The sequence below is a fragment of the Mauremys mutica genome, chromosome 24 (assembly GCF_020497125.1).
Source record: "Mauremys mutica isolate MM-2020 ecotype Southern chromosome 24, ASM2049712v1, whole genome shotgun sequence".
Lineage (NCBI taxonomy): Eukaryota > Metazoa > Chordata > Testudines > Geoemydidae > Mauremys > Mauremys mutica.
The window spans coordinates 5,087,532-5,110,539 of record NC_059095.1 but is presented as its reverse complement, the minus strand read 5'-3'; the positions used below and the strand labels follow the sequence as shown (position 1 = coordinate 5,110,539).

At 59.4% G+C, this 23,008-nt stretch overlaps 1 protein-coding gene across 3 annotated transcripts in view; it reads right to left on the bottom strand.

The window, feature by feature from the left end:
• Nucleotides 1-23,008, bottom strand: part of ABCA7 (ATP binding cassette subfamily A member 7) — a 44,583-nt gene extending 21,575 nt beyond the window's left edge. For 2 of the 3 annotated variants that reach the window (XM_044998899.1, XM_044998901.1), the window contains exons 1-20: nt 17,091-17,112; nt 16,134-16,259; nt 15,352-15,445; nt 14,702-14,843; nt 13,809-13,936; nt 12,419-12,540; nt 10,289-10,483; nt 9,735-9,824; nt 7,336-7,573; nt 6,520-6,659; nt 6,141-6,257; nt 5,700-5,879; nt 5,404-5,612; nt 5,108-5,284; nt 4,267-4,489; nt 3,511-3,732; nt 2,943-3,147; nt 2,143-2,259; nt 1,384-1,555; nt 236-367 (exon numbers count right to left, since the gene is read on the bottom strand). In XM_044998899.1, coding sequence (XP_044854834.1) covers nt 236-367; nt 1,384-1,555; nt 2,143-2,259; nt 2,943-3,147; nt 3,511-3,732; nt 4,267-4,489; nt 5,108-5,284; nt 5,404-5,612; nt 5,700-5,879; nt 6,141-6,257; nt 6,520-6,659; nt 7,336-7,573; nt 9,735-9,824; nt 10,289-10,483; nt 12,419-12,540; nt 13,809-13,936; nt 14,702-14,843; nt 15,352-15,445; nt 16,134-16,199 — 2,969 coding nt within the window. In that variant the 5' untranslated portion in view covers nt 16,200-16,259; nt 17,091-17,112. Of the gene's footprint in view, nt 1-235; nt 368-1,383; nt 1,556-2,142; nt 2,260-2,942; nt 3,148-3,510; nt 3,733-4,266; nt 4,490-5,107; nt 5,285-5,403; nt 5,613-5,699; nt 5,880-6,140; nt 6,258-6,519; nt 6,660-7,335; nt 7,574-9,734; nt 9,825-10,288; nt 10,484-12,418; nt 12,541-13,808; nt 13,937-14,701; nt 14,844-15,351; nt 15,446-16,133; nt 16,260-17,090; nt 17,113-22,869 lie in introns of those variants that run through there. The other variant, XM_044998900.1, reaches the window with a different exon arrangement.

Below are 23,008 nucleotides of genomic sequence, written 5' to 3'. Positions count from 1 at the left end.
CTGAGGCTGCTACAGTGGGGCTGGTGGCTTCTCCAGCGCCACTGGGTCCAATTGCGCTCTGCTCTGGCGGGGAGCAAGGTCCGGCCACAGGCCCTCCAGGCTGGAGGCAGCAGGGAGGCTGGGTGCTCCAACCATCAGGGCCCAAGGGAATTCTCCCCCAGCTCCATCCGCCCTCCCACTCTTGGGGTTCACCCCCCACCCATGCCTAGCTCTCCCCCCACACACACACACCTACATGTCAAAGAGGACGTTGTGCTGGGGACACATCCCCATGGTTTTCCGGATGCTGTCCATCTCGGAGCGGATGTCCCGGCCCAGGATGTAGGCCGTCCCGGAGCTGGGGGGCAGCAGACCACTCAGGATGGACCTGGGAGCGGGGGAGCAGGACACAGGGGGTTAAAACCAAAGCAAGAAGAGTCAGAGGAGTGTTTCCAGCGCCCACCTCCGATGCCTAAGAGCTCAGGGCAGGGGGGTGTTGCAGGGCGGCCGGGCAGGGGCACCGCCCTGCCGGGCATTCAGACCACACGGCCCCAGCTCCCAACACCATGCGGACACTGGCTCATCCAGCAGCTGCACACACCCCTACCCAGCGAAGAGAGCCAGTGACTCCACCCAGGGGAAGGGAGGCTATTTCTTTGCTCTGCTAGCCAGGGCTGAAATTCACTAGCCACCCAGCATACCCTGGGCCAGGTCCTCAGCTCACAGACCCAGCTGAGCTGCCAGCCAAGGCCCTGGCCCAGAATCTCCTCTCCTGGCAGGTGTCAGGACACTGACTGCAGTGGGGTTACTCCCACCAGCGCTGGAGACGAATCGGGCACCGGCGTGGGCATACAGGCCACCCCAACTGTCTGAGACGTGCGCCCGGCTCCCCCTTTGATTCAGGAATTCACATTATTCATTAATAAACCAGGAACTCTGAGAGACTCTCCGGCGGTGGAGCAAACGGTTCCGGAGGGACGTCGGCTCCAACTGGTCCGACTCCAGATCTCTCCTGCCACAGCAGCTCAGTGCCTGGCCCACCCAGGCCTAACCGGGCCCAATCCCCTCTATCGTGACCTTCCGTCACCGAGCAGTGCCAGGGGGGGCTTCCCACGACTAGATCTGGGCTTCACGGACCCCAGCACTTCATACAAGTGAGAACATCCAGCCCTCTCTCACCACAGTGGTCAAAGCGCGTTACAAAGCCAGCTCAAAATCATCCATTCTCTCCATTGGACCAATGGGGGGAAACTGAGGCACCCAGCATCCCCCCCCCCCCCCGACGCCCGTGCCGCAGCTGCCGAGCCACGTTGGCTCAAACACCACGAGAAACACGCCCACGGTGCCCGCAGAACCCCCAGGGATTCCCCACCCCCGCCCTCCCGGCGCGCCCCTCGGGCTCACATCGTGGTGGTCTTGCCGGCCCCGTTGTGGCCCAGGAAAGAGGTGATCTGGCCCTCGTAGAAGCTGAGGCTCAGCCCGTTGACGGCCACTTTGCTGCTGCTGCGGTAAATCTTCACCAGGTTGCGGATGGAGACCCCTGGGCGCAGGTGCGCGGGCGGCTCCTCCACCAGCACTGAAAAGCCAGGAGGCAGAGTCAGCAGGTGGGCACAGTGCCGGACACCACACAGAGTCGGGGCACCTTGGAGGACCCTGCGGCTCCCGCTCCCCCAGGCCAGGGTTTGGGGCCAGTTAGCAGACTCAGCATAGGGCTACAGATGGGGCAGGGACCTGGGCTGGAGACAGGGCTGGTTGTTGGTACCAGGAGACTCAGCCTAGGGTTAGGGATGGGTTGGGGCTAGTCAGTGACTCTGGGCTGCCACCTACCCACTGTCTCACTTCTTCTCCCGTCTCCCACCCCATCAGCCGGTGGCTGGCCCTCTGCTGGGCCTGGCTGGCACGCGGCTGGAGCCACTTTGTTAGTCCAGCAGCAGAACCCAGGAGTCCTGACTCCAGCTCCCCCACTCTAACCAGCCTGCAGAACAGGGAATCGAACCTAGGAAGAGCCCTGATTTTCGGCCCACTTACTCTGACTGCTGGCCCCACTCCCTTCCCAGAGCCAGGGACAGAGCATGGCTCTCCTGACTCCAACTCCGTTACTCCAGTCACTAGACCACACTGCCTCTGTGGCTGATCGGGGCACAGGGGAGGGGAACCCTTTACCTTCCGCAGAGCTCAAGGAGTTGGTGGGGAAGGGGTGGCAGCCGTCGGAGGACGACTCTCCGAACCAGTAGCTCTTCAGGAAGGGAAAATTCCAGGGCTTGGGAATCCCGTACTGGCCTGAACGCAAACAGAGGAGGAAACTGATCGGAGAGCGCAGGGTGGGCATGGAAAACAACCCCATCTGATCGGGGGTCTGGTGCAGCCCAGCTGGGGGAAGGGGCTCTGGCTTTAATCCCAGGTCTTTCTTTTCTCACCCAGGGGCCTAGGGCCTTTCTTTTCTCATTCCCCCAGGGACCGTGGGCCTAGGGCCTTTTCCACACTGGAGTTTGCCCCGATTCCAGCCACAGGCCATGCAAATGCCTAAGACGGGCAGCATCAGCCTCCAGGCAGCAGCTGGCATCGGCTCGGCTCGGCTCGCCCCGGGTTCCAAAGCACGGGTGCAAACTATGCTCCAGGATCTCAGCTATCAGTTGGAAAACAACCTTAGGTCTCTTGTCCTGACAAGTACAAAAGAATCTGGGTTCAGCTGACCCAGAGCCGTCTGCCTGAGTCTGCAGGCAGCAAGGAGCTCTGAAAAATACACGCTGCTCTTATTCATTTCAATTGGATTGTTAACTCTGAAACCTAATGATGGTGCATTAAGGCTAAGCAATGTCACTGATGATCTACCTATGTGAGAATGGAGAAGTGTGGACTTATTATGAAGATCTGCACAATTCACTGAGAGTGGCAGTTCATAAATGGGCAGAGCTCGGGGGAGCATCCGAGTCCCATATCCATTCCCAACCCCACCCGCTGACCTGGAAAGACAGCCTCGATGTACCACGTGGCCAGGCCGTACAGACACGCGTCCAGGAGCAGCAGTGCCAGGGAGGTGGCGAAGTTGTAAGGGTCGTCCTGCACGGGGCTGGCATTCAGGTTGTACCACTGGATCCCTACACCCTGTTCCTCGTACAGGGAGAAGTACTCACAGCCAAACCCAAACGCCACTGGGGACAGGAGGCTCTGGCGGGGGAGAGGCAGGTGAAGCAAGAGCCAGGAAACCCTCAGACCCAGCACAGCTCCCTGAGAACTAGCCCTGTTCTCCCCATGGCCACCAACCTTCCCATGGCCAGGTTCAGTGGCCAGCCTGTGAAATGCTAAGGGGCAGAGATTCCGAGTCCAGCCTTCCTCCGGGGGTGGGTGGTGTAAGCAGCTGTGGGGATGGGACAATTCTGAGCAGGTCACCAGGACCCCCGTGCCCCCTTCGATCGGCACCCACATAGGGAGACCCCATTAGAGCCAGGCTGAAAAGGCCACCCTGGAGCGGGACCGGAAAACATCCAGGGCGTGTGACCTCCAGGCAGGCTGGAGCGGGGGGGATCTTACCACACAGAGGCGCAGCGGGAAGGTGATATGGTCGCGCCAGGCCACGCACAGCACGTAGGGCAGGTAGAAGGAGAAGTAGATGATGCCGCCGCAGGCCGAGGCCAGGTTGGCGCGGGAGAAGAAGGTGCTGATGAGGAAGCACTGGGCGATGGTGGCCACAGCGAAGGTGGCCAAGAAGAGGAAGACCACGGCGGGGTCGCTGTAGGGCAGGATGTCTCCCACCTGCGTGTGTGTGTGTGTGGGGGACGGATTAGAGCTGTGGCTGGCAGAGGCGCCGCGATCTCTCGTTGCCCGTCACTCCCAGCCCTCTCTGCCCCGCTACTGCAGTGCCAGGCTCCCCCACTACACTCAGCTCTGCTGCGGCCCGTCAATCCTAATCTACAGCCCCATCCTGCTACCCCAGCTCTGGGCTCCCCCACGCCTCAATCAGACGATGCTCCTCAATCCCGACCCACAGGCCCCCCTCTGCTACCCCAGCTCTGGGCTCCCCCACACCCAGATCGGATGATGCTCCTCAAACCTAACCTGCAGCCCCATCCTGCTACCCCAGCCCTGGGCTCCCCCACGCCCGGATCGGACGATGCTCCTCAATCCCGACCCACAGGCCCCTCACTGCTACCCCAGCCCTGGGCTCCCCCACGCCCGGATCGGACAATGCTCCTCAAACCCAACCTGCAGCCCCATCCTGCTACCCCAGCTCTGGGATCCCCGTGCCCCCAGCACTGCCCCCCTCCCACCAGCGCTCTGCAGACGTACCTTGAGGATGAGGACGAGGAAGGAGGAGCTGATGAGGAAGGGAATGAAGCTGCTGATGAACCAGCTGAGCCAGAGGATGCCGCTGCTGAGTCCCATAATCTTCATGGTCTCCTTGAGCCGGGCTTCCTTCTCGTGCACCACCCCTTTGATGATCATGGCCACCGAGTAGATCCAGGCCAGCGTCATGAAGAGCGGCAGCGAGCGGTTCAAGACCCGCAGGAAACTGGGGGAGGGCGCGTGGAGGGGGGAGCAGATGGGTTAACCCTTGAACCCCGTGCCCCACTGGCACTTTGTGAAATGAGCAGGAGGGGGCTCCACGCAGTTCCCGGGTGCCCACGGACATGAGAGACAATGCCCCACCACACTCCATGAGCCAGACACCACACAGGATGCCTCTGCGTCCCAGAGAGCCACGGCAAAGGGCAGGAACACCTCAGCAAGGGACTGCAGAGGGTGGGGAATGAATCATCTCCCGTCTTGGAAACAGAGCAGAGATCAGCCTTGGCCGGCAGGGGGCACTACAGGGAATGGGGGGAATACACAGGGATATAGACCGTTCCTATCTCAGTCAGCAGGGGGCGCTGCAGGATATAGGCTGGAGGAGCAGTGGGGGAATACACAGGGATATAGACTAATTCCTACCCCAGTCACTAGGGGCACTGCAGGAATAGGGGCAGGGCCTGGGGGGTAGATACATAGGAAAACAGACCCATTCCTGTCCTACCCAGCGGGGGCCCTGCAGAGTTCGTGACTAGAAGGGGCGCCCGATTTTATGTTGCTCCTGCTCAAGCCTGCGGGGTGGACAGACTGGATCCCGTCCGGGGAGCACGCGGCCACTCACACGTCATCCACGTAGCAGGGGTAGGGCATCTGCTGCAGGTAGATGCCGGTGCGGCTGGCCGTGCCGCTCAGGACCCGCGTGACGGCCCGTTCCACCAGGTCCTGCACGTAGACGAAGCCCCCCCAGACGTAGCGCAGGTCGTTGAAGGGGTCAGCGGCCGGGCCTGGGTCCCAGAACCTGAGTGAGCGGAGAGAACGTGAGCGAGGCCAGGGCAAAGCACCCCCAGATATGGACCCCACTGAGAGGAGATCAGGGGGGTCAGCATTTCTATAGGGCCCTCCCCCAGGCGCCCGCACCTGTCCTTGATCTTGTTGCTGCGGGTGACATCGTCAATGTCCATGCGGATCTTGTAGCGGACGTGGGGGGGCAGCTCCCCGGGGGTGGCATTGTCTGGGGGCAGGAAGACCACGCCGGCCCAGAACTGGCGCCCCTCCAGCAGCTGCAGGGCCCGCGACACCAGCTGCTCTTCGGAGGCCACCGCCTCCACCTTGTCCAGGGAGACACACTGTGGGCAAGAGCAGGAGAGCAGGGCCCTTAGCGCGGGGGGGTCCAGAGGCGGGAAGCCAGGGGGTGTTACTCGCACGCGCCGCACCTCGATGAACTGCGACAGGGTGCCCACAACCTGGTCCACCTCCGCGTAGGCCTGGCGCCAGGTGTAGGCCTCGCCCCCTGGCACCCCCGCCAGGAACTCGCCCACGGCCGACAGGTCCCACGAGGTGCGGTTCAGGCGCTGCTCCACCAGGCGGGAGGTGGCAGGTGCCCGCAGCAGGCTCTGCCGGGGCAAAGAGACGGGGACAGGGCTGCCTCAGGGGGTGGCACCGTCCCCCAGCCAGCACACGGCCCCGCTACGGGGCCAGAGTGGGGCTGACCCCCTTCCCCAGCCCCACCACCCCATTCCCTTCACTGCACCCCCTCCCCATTCCCTTTGCCCCCCACACCCATCCACCCACACCCCTCCCTCTGGGCCCCCACACCCTCCCCCTATACCCGCTCCTCTGGCTCCCCCATTGCCCGGCCCCCAGCTGGCACAGACCTGAAGGACCCGCATCTCCAGGCTGCTGTTGAGGAAGGCGTAGACCCGAGGCCCCAGCTCCTGCCAGGTGCCCCGCACCTCCCGCAGCACGGCCAGCTCCTGGAACGTCCGGTTCACCTGGGCCGAGAGGAGCAAGGGGTCGGCGAGACAGGCTGCTGGCCCGGCTGGGGGTCATGCCCCACTCCAGCCTGCCCCCGGCCCACCGCCCCTCCGGTAGAGTGGATGGGAGGCCCATGGGACTCCAGCCAGAGCCCACAGTCTGGGGGGGGGGGGGCGGGGGGAGATCCCTAGGCACTAAGGGGGCCCCCTGGGTGCTCCAGGCTGACTCTGCATGGTTGGGGTTCGTCCCCGCCCCCACCCTACCTCCCAACTGCTTCACCTCGGCCATGATCCTTCGCGTGCTGGGGCTGGACGGGGCGTAGAGGATTTTTCCGATGAAGAGAGGTTTGATCCCCCGCCACAGGATCCGGGACAGCGGGTTCGACTCCAGACTCTGGATCAGCTCCTTGCAGTAGGGGCCTGCGGGGTGGGGGGGGGGGAAGGATCGAGAGAAGTGGTCATGCTGCCCCCCCTCCCCCACAATAAACTTGTATACTGGAGATGGGGGGAGCTCCTCTATAGATCTGCCCCTCCCACCCCCCAATAAACCCACAGGCTGGGGAAAGGGGGATCCCCTCTACAGAGCTGCCGCCTCCCACCCCCAATAAACCTGCTGGCTGGGCATGGAATCTCCCTCTCCCCTCCAGACCCAGCCCTGGCTCCCTGCTGTCCCCCCCAACCCCGCACTGGGGTTGGCTAAGGCCCCTTCCCCTCTAACCTCCCTGGGCTGCAGCTTCCCCTGGGGCAGAGGATACACCCCTCAGTCAAGCCCAGCTCTCCTCCCTGCCCCCGAACTGCAGCCCTGCCAGGAAACCTCCCACCCGGGGCTGCCAGAGCCCAGCCTAACCCGCCCTAGGAGGGGGATCTCTGCCCCCCGCCAGTGGCTGCCTGCACAGTAGGGGTGAGAGGTTGGGTTGCTTTAGGCACTGGTTCCTTTAGCTCAGGCACTAGAGCCTCGCGCTCGCGGCTCAGCGCGGCCCGGGTTCAAATCCTGTTGTCGCCCCAAGCTGGGTCAGTTCCACCCACGTGGGATCCTGCTGCTGCATCCCCCAGCTCCCCTGCCCCGGCGGGGAAAGGCAGCTCCCCACTCACTCACTGGTGGTGTCGTCCAGCGGGACAGCTCCCTGCTCTGAGCTGTTGCGGTTCAGAAAGGCCTTGATGTCGTTGTCCTCGTACCAGTTGAGGGAGGGGATCTTGAGGCCGCCCCCTTCCGGGTGCCCGCAGGCGATGCGGGACACGGCCTCGAAGGCGCCCTGCAGGGAGGAGCCGGCGTCTCGCCCCGACAGCGCCTGCAGCTCCTGCCGGAACTCTGCAAAGCTGGTCATGGTGCCAACCTGGGGCGGGAGACACCAGCCGCCCATGGGCACCAGGCCTAAAAACCAACACGGGCTGGGTGCTGTGCACGGTGGGCTGAGACCGTGGGACAGGTACGCAGCCCCCCAGGGCCCCCCAGACCCATGTGCCAGAAGGAGGGGGGAAGAAAGGCCCCTCCCCAGTCCCAGCCAAGCCCCTCCCAGTGTAGAGACCGGGACCTCTGCCCAGACCCGCCAGCAGTGCCCTTCGCTCTCACTCTCGGGTCCTTCCCTCCGCCGGGGGTGGGGCAGGAGAGGATGGAGACCAGCGTGATGCCTTCAATCACCCCACTGTGCCCGTCCAGCTGGGGGGCTCCCCTGTCACAGCCCCTGAACCGCAAAGGAGCTCTGGTGTAAGCTGCTAACCAAGGGATTGGGGAGCTCGGCCTGAACCGGGGGTAACATCCCTCCCCCTTCCCGCTAGCGCCTAATGGACATTAACGCCATTGGCAGAGATGTGCCCGAAGAGGCCATGAGCAGGGAGCACACCCGGGGCCATCCCTGCGGGGCTGGGCAAAGCAGGGCATGGGGAGCCAGCAATAACAGGGAGGGGAAAGGATCGTGTTCCACAGGGATCCCTCCTGCGCCCGTCAGCCCCCGTATCTTTGGCCTCGTGAGACACAATCCCTGCCGTAGAGAGTCAACAACCAAAGGGCAGGAGGGGAAACTGAGGCACACAGCAGGGCAATGACTTGCCTGGCGTCACCGGCAGGTCAGTGGCAGCACCCAGGTCTCCCAAGTCCCAGCCACTAGACCAGGCTGTCTCCCTAGTAACAATGCTCTTGCGAGGTCTGGGTAAAAGCAGGGACAGGATCCAGAACCCAAGCAAAGAGATCTGAAGCCCAGCTCCGCCCCAACGCCACTTTCCCCACCCTCGGCACCAATATCCCAGCCAGGCTCTTCCCCCAGAGGCTTCTGAGGGTTTACAGCAGGAGAATTTAGCTGTTTTAGGAGAGCTCTGGACAAGAGAGGCACCCCACGTCAATATCCCTGCTCAGCCGCCACCGGAGAGGGTTAGGGGTCATGCCAGCGCTGCCTGGATCCAGGCCCCCTCCTTCCCTGTTCGCTGTGTACTCACAACTAGGGCCACCATACACGCAGCTGAGACCCTGGGTGCTCTGTGCTGGGGCACCTGGGAGCAGCCACCCAGAGACAGGGGTTGGGGGGAGAATGATGGGGACAGTGGAGTGGGGATGGGAGGGGGTGGTGAGGTATGTGCCCCATTGGCACCATATGAAATGAGTTGGTGGGTCTCAGCGCAGTTCCCGGGCGCCCACACCAACACAGCTGGCACAAACGAGCCCCTTCGTTAGGAGGCCACCGTCTGGCTGGCACAGGGAGACAGAACTGCCCCTGGGGGGGGGTCCCTCTGGTTTGGGGCAGATCACAGGCACTCACTGCCTAATCACCTAAACATGGGGGGGTAAAGTATTTTTTTCTACCACAAAGAATATTTTCATTTCAGTCAAAACATTCCCCCCCCCCAATCCCCCAATTGTTCAGTTCTCAAAACGGGAGTAATTTGCCATGGGCGGGGTTTGGTTTTAAGGGTTCCCCCTTCCTTTCCCCACCTCTCTTTTCGAGTGGGGCGGGGGGTGGGAAAGGAGGATTGGAAGGGAAAAAAGGGAGAGAAAAGTGGGGGAAAAACCACCACAATATTCAGGTTTCGTTTCGTTCGCAGACACGAGGGGGTGGAAAAGAGCAGAGAGATTTTCCCAGCAGCTCCACCGGGCTTGGAGAATCCTGGGATCTGCGCGCCGGGGGAGACTCCTTGTCTGGCTGGCCTCGCAGCCCCGTACAAGAAGCCGGCAGGGGGCCCAGCGGTGGGGACGCGGAAGCCCGGCCGGGTGCACTGAGCTGCACATCCCTGGGGTAGTAAGAAGTTAGGGAAGCAGCTCCCTTTCCACCCTAGCAGGCGCACCTAGCAGAGCGATCCGCGGCTGACGGACTCCTACACTTTGAACCCTGCCCGTGGAGGGGAGACCTGGCACTGGTCACAAGCGCTGCCAGTGGCGCCAGGGGAGGAGTCTGCCTATAGAAACGCGTCGTTCCCCAAACCTCGGGCCCTGGGTCCCAGCGGGGCTGTAGGGCAGGGGAGCTGCTGGGAGCGGTGCAGACCTGGGGCCAGCAGGGATTCCGTTACCTCCTTCGCAAGCGTCTCGGTGCCCTGGAGGAAAGTGACCAGGGTCTCCACGGCGCGCGCCACGTCATCCGATTCAGAGCTCAGCCGCTCCTGCGGGAGGGGGAGAGGGCAGAAGAGTCAGACCCCCTAAGGGGCTCCTGGCAGCTCAGCGAGACAGCTCACTGGGGCTGCGGGGGGCTATGGGCCTGAGTGGCCCCATCTCAGACACACACACCCCCAACCCCCAGCCTAAGCCAGGGGCAGATCTAGCTCCGTAATGGGGAGAGGATGAACCAGCCAGGCAGCACGGGGACGGAGCCCCCATCACACACCCCGATCCCCGACCCAAGGCACAAACTTCAGCGCCAAGAGCCAGCTCCCTCTTCCACAGCCGCCTGGCACCCAGCTCCGGACACACCCAGAGCGCCTAGCCCCACTCCCACTCAAGTTCCCATTGGCTCCCAGGGGCAGGCATGGAGCGGACGGGGGGGGTCCCTTCTGCAGACAGTTTGGAAACGCTGATGATAGAAGCCCCAGCCCCACAGCTCCGGAAGCCCCCCCACCCCGTCCCCTACCGCCAAGACTTGGGAGAAATCCGCTTGTGAGAAGAAGCTGCGCTCCATGGCCTGGAGGGTGGGCCCTGGCAGAGCACAGAGCCGCCCCTGCAGCTGCTCGGCAGAGCTCGCCTCCGCTGCCACCAGGAACTCCGCCAGCACGGAGGCGTTGCAGACGATGTCCTTCAGCGGCACGCCGGTGGTGGCAAGGGAGAGCTGCAGGGGGAGACAAGACGCCCCGGTAGCCAGAGAAGCAGTGGACAGCCCTCCCGGTCAGACGCCCCTGCAGCCTTCCTCGGTTTCAGTCTGGCCACGCAGCCGGAGGCGACCACAGGCTCCAGCGCGCCATGTTCTGTGCTGACATGGGCAGCCTGCGGGCCACTGCGACAGATTTTTCCCTACCTCCAACCTCCAGCACCCCCGGCACAGCAGGAGCTCCGGAAGCAACAGCAGCCCAGCGCACATGGCCCTTTGGGCAGAGGCTGGGGAAGGCAGGCAGGGCTTATGGTCAACACACCAGCCTAGGAGAGCTGGGTTTGTCTTCCAGCACTGCCACAGACTCCCTGGGTGACCTTGGGCTTGTCCCCTAACCTCTCTGTTCCCCTTCTGTAAAATGGGGACACCTCCATTGTCTGTTTACAGTGTGAGCTCCCCAGTGCCAGTCGGCCCCCTGTTGTCACAATACATACCCCAAAGGTGGATGGGATCTATCACTGGAAAACCAATAACTCACTGATCATTAACATTCTGCTGTGATGTACGGACGGTAAACCCACAAAAGACTTTATAGATCGATGCTGGACAGGTGTGCTTAACACGTATTGGGCCATGCCTGCTCCCGACAAAGGAATGTGGTTCCGTCCGCGTAAGTAAATTAAGCCAGGGGAGACCAAAGACAAAGATGAGCACGTTTCGCAAGCAGGGGCAGACGGCCACTTAGTCTTGCTGGGGGTGGAGGCAGCACCCCCAGGAAGCCGCCTTCCTGCCTCTTGAAGCAAGGTCAACAAAATTTGGGACACCATTAGTGGAGAGAACAAGCCCTTCTGGCCTCCTTCACTGGAGGAGACAGAGGCACGTTGAGATCTGTGAAGCGGCCTGGCCAGCCAGGCTGCAGAAGAGACATGGTGAGAAACACCCCTTGGAACAAGAGACTCTCGTTTGTGATGTCAGGTTTTAGTCCTGGCAGCGTGTTGTTAGTTTTGTGTGCTCGTCACCCTTCCTATCTTTACTCCATACCCTTGGGAACAGTTAAACCTACGACTTTTTGCTTAATAGACTTGTTTTACTTCCACTATAAGCCAATTCAGTGCTTTGATTACCACAGAGGGTTTGTTAGCGCCAGTTAAGGTAGTACGCAATGGGGTACTGTCTCTTTAAGGGAGCAGCACACGGATTCACTCCCGGCGAGAGAGCTGGACACTGTGGGGCAGACGGTTGGGGGGATGGGTGTTGGTGTCGTACCACAAGGAGGAAGGCTGGCGAACGCCAGGGTGAGGTTACTGTGCTGTAAGGCGGCTGCTGGAGCCAGAGCTGCACAGTACAGAAGCCCCCCGGGTTACACGGAAGACGGCACCACAATCCCTTGTGGTCTGGGTCGAACCCCAAAGCGTCACAGAACTTGTGGGACTTCTGCCCCCAAGTGCACGTACAGCACCTGGCACAAGGGCCCTGATCTCAGTTGGGGCATTTAGGTCCCACTGTGAATACAAACAACAACTGAGCTTCCCCACCCCTAAGAACTCACTGCTGGGACAAGGTGGGGCCGGGATACTGGTACTGCACAATGTATCCGACACCCCTGCCCCTCAGCACCAGCCTCCTCTCTGTCCCTCCTCACTCCTGGGGCAAGAACCTTCGGCTTGGCATCCTCCCCCATCCAGAACAACCTCCTGGTGTGTCTGCGTCACGCTCCCCTCTCTGCTGAAACTGTCTCTCCCTGCTTCCTCCTCTCAATCCCTTCCCTGTGCCCCAACGTTACTGGACTCTGCAAGGCGCTGGCAGCTGGGACCCCTGTGCCAACTGCCACTGGGTGGCTCCCAAGAGGGCACATGGGTAATGGAGGATCTGGCCCTGCCATACACCCACAAACAGGAGGGCGGGGTTCCTAGCCCCCGGTCCCTATCACAGACCTCGGGCATCAGCCCTACTCACGATGCGCAGGTCCAACCGAGCTCCCAACAGCTCCTCCACCAGGGCAGGGGGGAGGGAGGCGTTGGTCCGGAGGAAGTGGGAAAAGGTCTCGCCCTCTTTCAGGTAGTCCTTGACTGGCCTGGCTGGGGGACACATGGAGAGAAGGGGGGGAGGTGAGGCCAAGCCAGAAGAGGAGCAATGGGAACGAGAAAACAGCGTCAACGAGGTTGGGAAATTCACTGGGAAAGAACCAGAGTAGTTCAGCTAACTGCAGCGCCAAGCACCATGAGATATGCCCTCAGAAGTCCTAGCAACATACGCCACTAAATGCAGCCCCAGTGTGGACGCAATCGAGTGTAGCTGCTAACACCCACACGCCAATCGCCTGAGTCACCTCTGCAGTGAAGACGTACAGTAACTCCTCACTTAACACTGTAGTTCTGTTCCTTAAGTGAAATAATGTTAAGCGAATCCAATTTCCCCATAAGAATTAATGTAAATAGGGGGGGGTTAGGTTCCAGGGGAAAAATTTTTGCCAGACAAAAGGCGTTATATACACATTTTAAACACTTTTAAACAAGCAATTTAATACAGACATAGCCCACTGGCACTGGAGATGAGGCAGGCAAGGAGGCTGAAGGTGCTGTAGGCTAGAAGAAGCATGTTGCACAGCAGCAGCGGCAGCTTCCCCTACTCTGCAAGCATCAGGGGCAGGGGGCTCAATCCTCAGCCTGCCCACTCCACCCCTTGCCCCAAGCCCCCACCCATCCTCTTCTCCCACCAGCCTCCTCCCGCTTTGCTGTGTCCTTGCTCCTCCCCTCCCTTCTGAACGCACAAGCCAGCTGATTGCCGTGGGCAGGAGGCAGGGCAGGGAGAGAGGAGGTGCACCTCCCCACTCCCAATCAGCTGGCTTGCGGCATTTAGGAGGGAGTGGGGAGGAGTGAGGACTTGGGCCGTGGGGTCTGCTGGTGGGTGGGAAGCGCTGGGGGGTGGAGGAGGGAGGCTGCCAGCTGTGGAGAAAGCAGGCAGACAAACAATGTAATAGTGGAGCATTGCACAACTTTAAACGAGCATGTTCCCTAATTGATCAGCAATGTAACAACGAAACAACGTTAACCGGGACGACTTCAAGTGAGGAGTTACTGTACCTACAGGGCCTGATCCTGCAGGGTGCTGTGAGAGAAGCCCTGTTGGTGTACACCCAAAAGGGGTGGGGGGGGGGTTCAGACCTTTGGGGGTCCTGGGTAGGGGGGGGAATGTCATAAATCAGGAGCCCAACCGCTGATTCACTTCAAGTTTTGCAGCACAGCTCCCCATCGGGCCTGGATCAAAGTTAAAATGCCAGGGTGTCACAGCAGGATATCGGATCAACCCCTCCTTGCAGTCATGGCTGTGTGGCTGGAGGCCTTACCCATCCACGGAGCGCCGTTCCCCCAGAGCCGGCGCAGGGCAGGCAGGAGCTGGCCAAAGCTGCTCAGGGTCTGCTTGCTGTTGGCATGGAGCAGCACCTTCCGGGCATCCGCAAACAGGCGGGAGATGCTGCAGGGACAGAGAGACAAGGAGCTGAGACCAAGTCATCACTTAGCATCTGCTCCCCTCCGAGAACTGCCTGCTCCCTTCTACCTGGGACGGGGAGGCAGCCTATGACTGGGGCCGGGAGTTAGCTCCCCTGCCCAAATGCAGTCTGGAGACCCCACCGTCATGCTCCCTTTTGAGCCAATTGTGTGGTCCAAAAAGACTACATGCCCCAGCATGCCTTCTCCAGGCAAAAGACTACTCTCCTCCAGGAGCACTGCATGCTGGGAGTTATACTCACCTCTAGCTGCACCTCCTCCCCCTTGAAATAAGCAGCATCACTGCATGCTGGGAATTGTGGGCCACACTCCCACCTGCTTGAAACAGTAAGGAGCATTGCATGCTGGGAGTTGTAGTTTCCACAGGATACACCTGCGCTTGGATCAAGGTGGAGCACTGTGTTGCTGCAATCTCTCCAGGCCTTCGGGGAAGAGCAGCTAGAATTGTCTACATTGAATGAGCGGTATCCCTTGGGCTGGCGACAAGTTGCCAACTGGGGGAGCAGGAGGGAGAGGGGATGTCTCAGCTGAGCAAAGCATGGGTGGCCCCCAGTCCCCAACCCAACCATCATGGTGCAATCGGGGGGCCAGCTCCCATCGTGTGGGGGTGGATCAAGGCCACGCTGCATGTAGCCACAGATTGCCTGGCAACAAACCAAGGCAGCCGTTCGTACCCCCGCTGGTGCAACATCAGAAGCCAGAGAGGGGAGCACGTGAGACGGCGACTCACATGGACTGGTTGAAGTTCCCCACCACGCCGGGCGTCTCGCCGGCCGTCGGGTACCGGAAGCAGGGATTGTTCACGTTACAGATGATGCCCTGAATCCACGACAGCGTCCCAGCCGAGGGCAAGGCCTTGTTGGGGAAGTGACCTGCAGAGGGAGGGAGAGAGCCCGGAAGGAGCTAGAAGGCTGCAGAGGAAGGTCAGATGCAACTTGAACGTCAGCCGTGGGTCTACGTAAGGGTTGCTGGGCAGAGACCCTGGTGTCTCCACTCCCCGTCCCTCTGGGGGGCCCCATGCAAGCAAAAAGCCAACAGCGCTGGACACGGCTAGGCCGCAGATACATACATCTCCTCCATGCTGCTCTGCAAACCCACGCCCTCGACCCAGCCACAGAAGCCCGCTCTCAGTCTACGTCCTCTTCAGAGCAGGCCCTGCCCATCGTGCTAAACTCTGTGAGATGCCCACTATGGGGCAGACCACCCAATCCCTGGCACAGAGTGAATTTCATCCCCTGGTGCACGGAGAAGCCCCTCCCCTAGCCCTGGTGCTGGGCCACAGGCAGCCGAGGACCGGGGAAGGGCATTACGAGAACTGGTTTGAAACCGGTTTGGGCCAACTGGTTTAGCTGGGTCTCCACCTCAGGGGGCGGCACTTACATTCATGCTGCTCGAAAGGGGGATGTGACTGGCGCACCGAGATCAAGATGAAGAAGAGGAAGAGGGGCCACAGGAGCTCAATGGCGAGTTGGATCTGGAGAGAGACAGAGGCAGGCGCAGAGTGGTCGGATGATTCACATGGAACCCGCAGGGGCAGCAATGGGAGCAGAGGGGACCAGCCTGGTCAGCCCACTCCGCTGTGAGCCACACAGATGGGGAGTGAACAACCTGGGGATCATCCTGAGCACAATGGGAGGCGAGTTCCAATCTCTCCTCTCAGGGATCTTGCCCGGATGGACAGCTTTTTAGGAGACCTTTGCTGTTAACTTCTCCACAGTCTGAATGGGAGCCCGTCCCCCGACCCCCCGATCTCTCACCCCCACCATCAGACCCACCCAGGCACCAGCACCCCATGCCAAACTCCCGGTCTGCAGCCCTGGGGCTCAGCCACCCTGCTCAGGTGGGTAAGTCCAGGAGCTGCTGTGATAGAAGGTAGCTTCCCCCTCTGGATCCAGGGAAGTTTAGGAGATGGGGGTTTGGTGCAGACAGAAGGGCAATGAGAGGAGGGAGGAGAAGAGGGATCCCCATGGAAATGAAGGGGAGGAACCCAGCTCTTTTCCATCTAAACTCACTTGGGCCCCATAAACAGTGGCTCATTCCCACCCATCTCCACCAGGGGCCGCTCTTGAGCGGGAGAGCTTCCCCTTTTCCGCTGCAGCTTGTGCCCAGTGGGATTTAGGGCTCTTGGTCCCTGGCTGCAAATTCCTGCCGAGCCGACTCACCTTCTGCCTGCGCCGATAGGTGAAGTTCTTCCACAGCAGCAGCCCCAGCTGGGTCCCAAACCCCATGCTGCAGATGGAGGCAGGGCTGCCCCCACCATGCTAACACCGCCGGCTCTCTGGTGAAGGCTGGGGAACAAAAATCAGTGGAGAATCGACTTAAATGCAAGTCCCCCTGCTACATAAGGTGCTTCTGGACAACAAGAGTCATTGAGGCCACACCTGCCCCATCCTCTTCCTGCAGGAGGAGCTATGGGGGACAGTAAGAACTCTGGACAGTGGCAGCCTCTCCCAGCAGGGGGCGCTGTAGGGCATGGGGCAGGAGCGCTGGCAGAGGAGGGAACTCCTGGGTAACCCAGTCCCAGGCTCTCCCAGCAGGGGGCGCTGTAGGGCGTGGGGCAGGAGCGCCGGCAGAGGAGGGAACTCCTGGGTAACCCAGTCCCAGGCTCTCCCAGCAGGGGGCGCTGTAGGGCGTGGGGCAGGAGCGCCGGCAAAGGAGGGAACTCCTGGGTAACCCAGTCCCAGGCTCTCCCAGCAGGGGGCGCTGTAGGGCGTGGGGCAGGAGCACCGGCAAAGGAGGGAACTCCAGGGTAACCCAGTCCCAGCCTCTCCCAGCAGGGGGTGCTGTAGGGCATGGGGCAGGAGCGCCGGCAGAGGAGGGAACTCCTGGGTAACCCAGTCCCAGCCTCTCCCAGCAGGGGGCGCTGTAGGGAGTGGGGCAGGAGCACTGGAAGAGGAGGGAACTCCTGGGTAACCCAGTCCCAGCCTCTCCCAGCAGGGGGCGCTGTAGGGCATGGGGCAGGAGCGCTGGCTGCAGGGGTTGCTCAGAGGCCCCCTGGGTCTAACCTGCCTGAGCCAGCGCCATCATCCTGATCTCTGCCTGCTGCCATTACTCAGCTCTGCCTACCCACAGCCGGATCTCTGGCCCCCCGCTGTCCCACCCCGGCCCCCAGGGCTCACCGAACTTGTATGGGAGCTTTGGAGAACAAAGAAGGCGTCTTTTACAGAGGGGAGGAGGTTGCCGTGGCAACGGCTCAGCGACTCCAAGTCACCCATTAAGTAACAAAGCAGCCTGGAAGCTAATTGGTAACATGACCCTCTGGCGTGGGAACCTTGCCCATGGGCCCTGGCACGCCGCCCGCCCGCTGGGCTCCCACCCTCCCAGGAGTGGCTCTGTTCACAGCCCAGCAGAACAGACAGCCCCCGGCACAACTCCCGTGCAACTCGATGCCCAGGGCGGGAGCACCCAGCTGGCCACCAGACCGGGTCCTCCCATTCCCACCCCGCTGCACCTGGGGACATGGGCAGTTGGAAGACCGCATGCCGGGCCAAGGGAGAAAAGAACCAGCCAGTTTTAAAAGAATGACTTTGAAGCAAACAAAGCATCAGCTCAGCAGCAAGACCTGGGCGGGGGAGGTTTCAGGGCTATCAGGTGTCCTGGGCTCCCCAGTGACACGGCCCCACCAGCCACCACAGAGCAGGAATTGTTGTAACACAGGGAGGATCTCTCTGTGCAGGGAGCCCAAAGCGGAGACATCACTGCCGGCCCATCACCAGGCTCCGCAGGGGTCAAGCCTCCCACAGTCATATGCACCTGGCTGGCCCTGGCAGCCTGGGGATTTGAAGCTTGGCCCAGCCTGGGCTGGAGCAGGATCTAAGCTGAAAAGAGATGGGAGGAAATGGCCCCAGCTGATCTGCTCCCCTATCAGGGTTACATTAGTGCCCGTTTCACAATAGGGCCCACAGCCCCAATCAAGCCCCGCTACGCTAGGCGCTGCACAGACGGGCCTCCAGAGACGGGCCCTGCCCCAGAGAGCTCGCTGTCCAGGGTTGTGACGGGATGCACCCGGCGCTGAAGCAGACAAACAGGAGCGGGAGGGAAGATAACATGGTTTTACACAATCAGCAGCAGGCTCGGCAGGTCTCCGTCCCTTGCAGGGCTGACGCAGCTGGCGAAGGCAGAGCTTCTTGAAGAGAGAGTTTGAAATCTGCCAACGCCACCGTCTACAGGCAAGATGGGTCAGTGCCTTGACCCTAGCAAGATGCTGCATGATCTTCAGGCCGGCCCAGGCTGACTCAGGGACAAAGGGTGGCAGCCAGGAATAGATGCCCCAACACCAAACGAGCAAAGATCACAGCTGGGTCGTGCCAACCAGGCCAAGTGCACTGTCGCAGGGTCACAGAGCCGGGTGCCCTGGACAGGTCTCTAGAACCTGCCCTGGTCTTAGCAACAAGGATGAGCAGTCAGGGCATTTCCCAGGCCCCCTCCGCCCCCTCCACGCACACCCCAGCTAACAATAGCCGCAACTGTTTCAAGGCAACACAGTAACTCGACAGGAAACCAGAGAGAACAGAGAGAACTAGTCCTCCCCCGCCCCAGAACATCGGCAAATCCCGTCCCACAGCACAAGGATCCTCGCTACAAAGCAGATCTCAGCTGGGAAGCCTTAAAACGGGATCATCCCTCAGGCCTAGTCCTGAGGCAACTGTCCAGGGACCACGCGTGGAGTGGGCCTAGCCAGGCTGTGGCATTACATCACAGGGACAGACCCTGCCCTGACAGCATGTAGCTGGAAGTCCAAGGGCTAGTGAATGCCAATCTTGGGGAGCGCGGCACCCTGGCACTCAGCACAAACCCAGGCTGATTTCATCTCTGCTGATGCTGCTTTCACATCTGATGCTGCTCAGCTTCATTGCCGAGAGTTTAGACAGAGGAGACGCTGCCTAGGCACAGAACAGTTTCCAAATCCTGCCAACACATGCAGCCCCCTCATCTCAACCCTGGGCTGGAGGAACCAGAGCTAGTAGTGGCTAAGAGAGACGTTCAAGCTCCTTGGACTGTTCCGGGCTCCGTCTCGCCTGAACACCCAGCAAGGTGAGCTCTTTCAAAACTCTGGTCCGACAAGAGACAACTGCAGCCGCGCCTGCCTGTGACACGGGCTCTCAGACACACAAAGCTCCCAGCCGGTGCAGACAGACTTAGTTCGTTGAGCTGATTTTCTTGGAGATTACTGCAGCCGAGTCAGCAGAAAAGTTTATTCGGTTAACAACTCAACCCGATTCTGTTCCACCCTGCGCTTTGCGGGGAATAAAATGCACCGATGACATTCCACAGACGTGTCTATTATAAAAAACAACTATTGAACATTTCATTTCTCACTGAAAAGATGCCCACTGAAGTCAGTGGCGTTGGGAGCAAACCCTTCATAATATTTTCATGATTATTGTTTATATTATTGTAGTACCTGGACCAGATCCCCTTGTGATAGGTGCTGTAGCAACAAACAGAACAAAAACACAGCCCCTGCCCTACATTATCTATAGCATCTTCCATTCCTAAAGATCTCTCTCAGACTGTGCTCCGTAATGCTACCTCCAAGCCCCTCGCAAAGGAAACCAAGGCACTTTGTGCACAGTGATGATTTCATCCACCATTAAAATGCAGTCACTTCTGGGGTGGAAGTCAGCACTCCACCACAACAGTTAATATCAGGTAGTAAAGTGCAGCATTCAATTAAAACGGCAAGGGGGATTTCTTAGAGGGCTGGGGGGCAGGCAGAATTGGACCAGGGGACACGGACACAGACACGGACACACACAAGAAAACCAGCTCTTTTCTGCATATTTGAAGGATTCTCATCTGCAGGTTAAAACAATGGAACGGGGGTTAGACGAGATGACCCTTGCGGTCCCTGTGATTGGATCTGGTTCATTTCAACACCAGGGCCAGTCAATTTCAACACCACAAGGGTTTTGTAACCCAAGCAGCTGCAAACTCACCTATCTTCCCCCTCTCCCCCCGTACCAGAAAAATGTCGACACGTCCATCCAACTCGGAGCACTACATGGGCAAACCTGGAGCTTGGTCAGTATCCAAGTGACTGCTGGTTTCACAGTCAAGTTTTCTCCCCCACCTCTTGGTTCTGAGCAGCTCCTCCAGTCCTAGCTCAGAATCCGCTTCAGAGATGGGGTCTGGTGGCTGAGCGCTAGTCGATGCTCCCCATGCTGAGCAACATGGCAGGCAACCCGTAGTGCCCTGCTGCTGGGGCTTAGTCTGCTGCTCCCCCTTGCCCACGGGGATAAGCAGGTCCCACAGCAAGGCAGGATTATGATGTTGCCAGGAAATCCTTCTAATCATATTGCAGAGCCTGACATCAGCGGCACTAAGGCAGGGGCCAGGCTGAAGGATTTCCCTGCCTGGGGCACAGGGCATTGCAATCGGGCTTTGCGCTCCCACCTTCCCCTAACCCCCATTTTACAGATGGGGAAACTGAGGCCCAGAGAGGGGAACTGATTTGGCCAAGGAACACAGTGAGGCAACAGCAGAGCGGACAATGGAGGCCAGGAGACTACATGCCCTGTCCACTACATGCAGCACACAGGTGAGCCCTCAGGCAATGGGGCTTGGAGGGAAAAATCTCTCGGATATACAGACACCCATGCCCCACCTGCACTAAGAATCAGGCAGCTCATGGCCTGATCCACCCACCAGGGCCTTGATGTTACTTAGGGCCCTTGTGACTCACAATGGCCAGATCAATGCCCAGTGTCAGTCAGGGCTGAAAAGCCCAGCAAATACAGCTGCTCTGAGTGACCCGTCCTGATCTTGCAGAGCGTGTGCAGGCCAGTTCTGCATCACTCATGCTGCAGCAAGGAAGGAAATGACGGGGTGTTGGTTTGCTTGATTTCAACACCTGATATTGCCAAGGTTAAAAACTAGCAGAATTGTAAGGGAGAAAAAGCTTTCAGGCCCACTTTACACATCACCCAGCAGTCAAATATACAAGGCCATTTTAAACACAATCCTTTACTTTATTATTCTTTACAGTCCAATAATGCCCAGCAATCCCAACCAAGGTCAGGGCCCCACAGTGCCAGGTGCTGCACACGCAGTAAGAGGCAGTCCCCTCCCCCCAAGGAGCTCACAGTCTAAACAGACGAGACGGACAAAGGGTGGGAGGGGAAATGTGATTTGCTCAAGGTCACCCAGCAGATCGGTGGCAGAGCAGGGAACACAGCCCAGGTCTCCAGTTTCTAGCACTGCCAGCCCCAAATGTTCAACAATCATTGAGGCAGGCCCAAATAACTCTCAGAATTGGTTTAAAAATCAGGATATAGATGTAGATATAAATATAAACATTGGGTTCTTTTTGTTTGCCTTCTGTTTTCTGAGCCTGTAAGCTGTACTTGGGTCACATTTTCAAGCTTTTCTCTGCAACCATGAGGAGTAGAAGCTTACTTCAAAAAAGAAAGAAAAAGATGAGATTTTTCACATAATCAGAGGATTCCATGTCTGGGACTTTAAATAAAACACCAGGTATCACAAGAGTTGGCAACACTGCAATTCCCAGTTAAGTTGACATAAGCCCTTGATATACTGATGGTTTGCTCGTTGGTCATAAAGCATTTGCACGTGAGCGTCAGGCTAATATCAACCTACCCTGGCACCTGCTTGCCAAAAACAAATTTAAAAAAAATCAAGTAACTTGTCAGTAGGAGGTTATCAAAATGGTAGCCATGGGAAAAAGCTGAAGTGTAATGAAAGAGCCACCCAGAACTGAGAGAGCATTTGAACCCACCAAAATGTAAAAACAGTAGTAACTGGAACTGTGTTAGGATGGGCTGTCTCTGATGCACAAATCCCTCCACCCTAACCACCAAGGGGACTGTAGCCACACTGAAATCAACCTACAACTATTTATATTTAGACAGGAGGAAAGTTAATCTCACACAGAAAAGCCCAGGATGCTCCGTGCAGGATTTTCATACAAATGGGTTTTTATCATCAGGAGGAAATAACCTAGCCAAGAAAGCTCTGATCAGGTCTGTACACGCTGCTCCCCGGAAGTGCCGATTACACAGCAAAGCACTGGAGCTTCACTGGCACAGCTACCCTGATGTAATCAGAACCCCTCAACAGGGCTGGCTCTGTCACCCTGCACCTCATGCTGCCATTGACCCCAGGGCAAACCCACAACCATTCCCATTCAGTCACATTTGCACTGGTATAAACAACTGCACGAAGTGCAGGCAATGGAGATCCAGGCCCTCAGCCTGTGGGGAGCAGCTTTCTGCGGACTAATAATAAACTAGCATTCCCCACTCCCTGGGTTCTCCAGTGTCTTTTCAGTGTCTTCTCTTGCACTCTGGTACCAGCACGATCTTCATCCTCACCCCTCCACCAGCTTTACGCTGATAAACTAGTGCCAGATAAAAGCCAGCCATCCACTGCCACCTCCTTCCCTGCATACTCTGGAAGTGACTCCAGGGATTTGATAAACACTGGGATGCAGCGAACTGATTCCCTGGCAAGCCCACGCCTTCAAACACTCCGGGATGCCCTTGGCTAGCGTCCAAGCCCTGGCACTGCAGAGGCCAGGAAGGAAGGGAGCAATCACACCCCAAAGGAGAGAGGGGGAAAACGGGGGAGCACTTGGGAGAGGGTGGGTCGCAGGGTCTCTGCTTCCCCTGAAGTGGGCAAGAGACGCTGCCTTCTGCGCTGGGGTCCGGGCAGGGATCAGGAGACGCCCTGCCCAGATGCAGAAGTTGCAGCTACAGAGCCAGCAGCTGCTACCCCTCAGCCCACCTGCAACTCTGCTGCAACTTCCAGTGACCTCTGTTGACCTGAGATGGGTCCTGCCCCACTGGGACCCCCAGGACTCCCCCTGTCTCTAGGACCCACACACCCCGAGCCCCGCCGCCCTCCCGCCCCGTGTAGCTCTACCGCTCGCCCCGGTACCTGCTCACTGCATAGCCAGCGCGGCCCCTTTAAGGGAAGCCCCCAGGCTCTCTGTCCCCGCGCCGGCCGGCTGCTGGGGCAGCCTCAGCGTTCCGCTAGCCCCGCCTCCGGGCCGCCAGCGTTCGGCTTTGGAACGTCT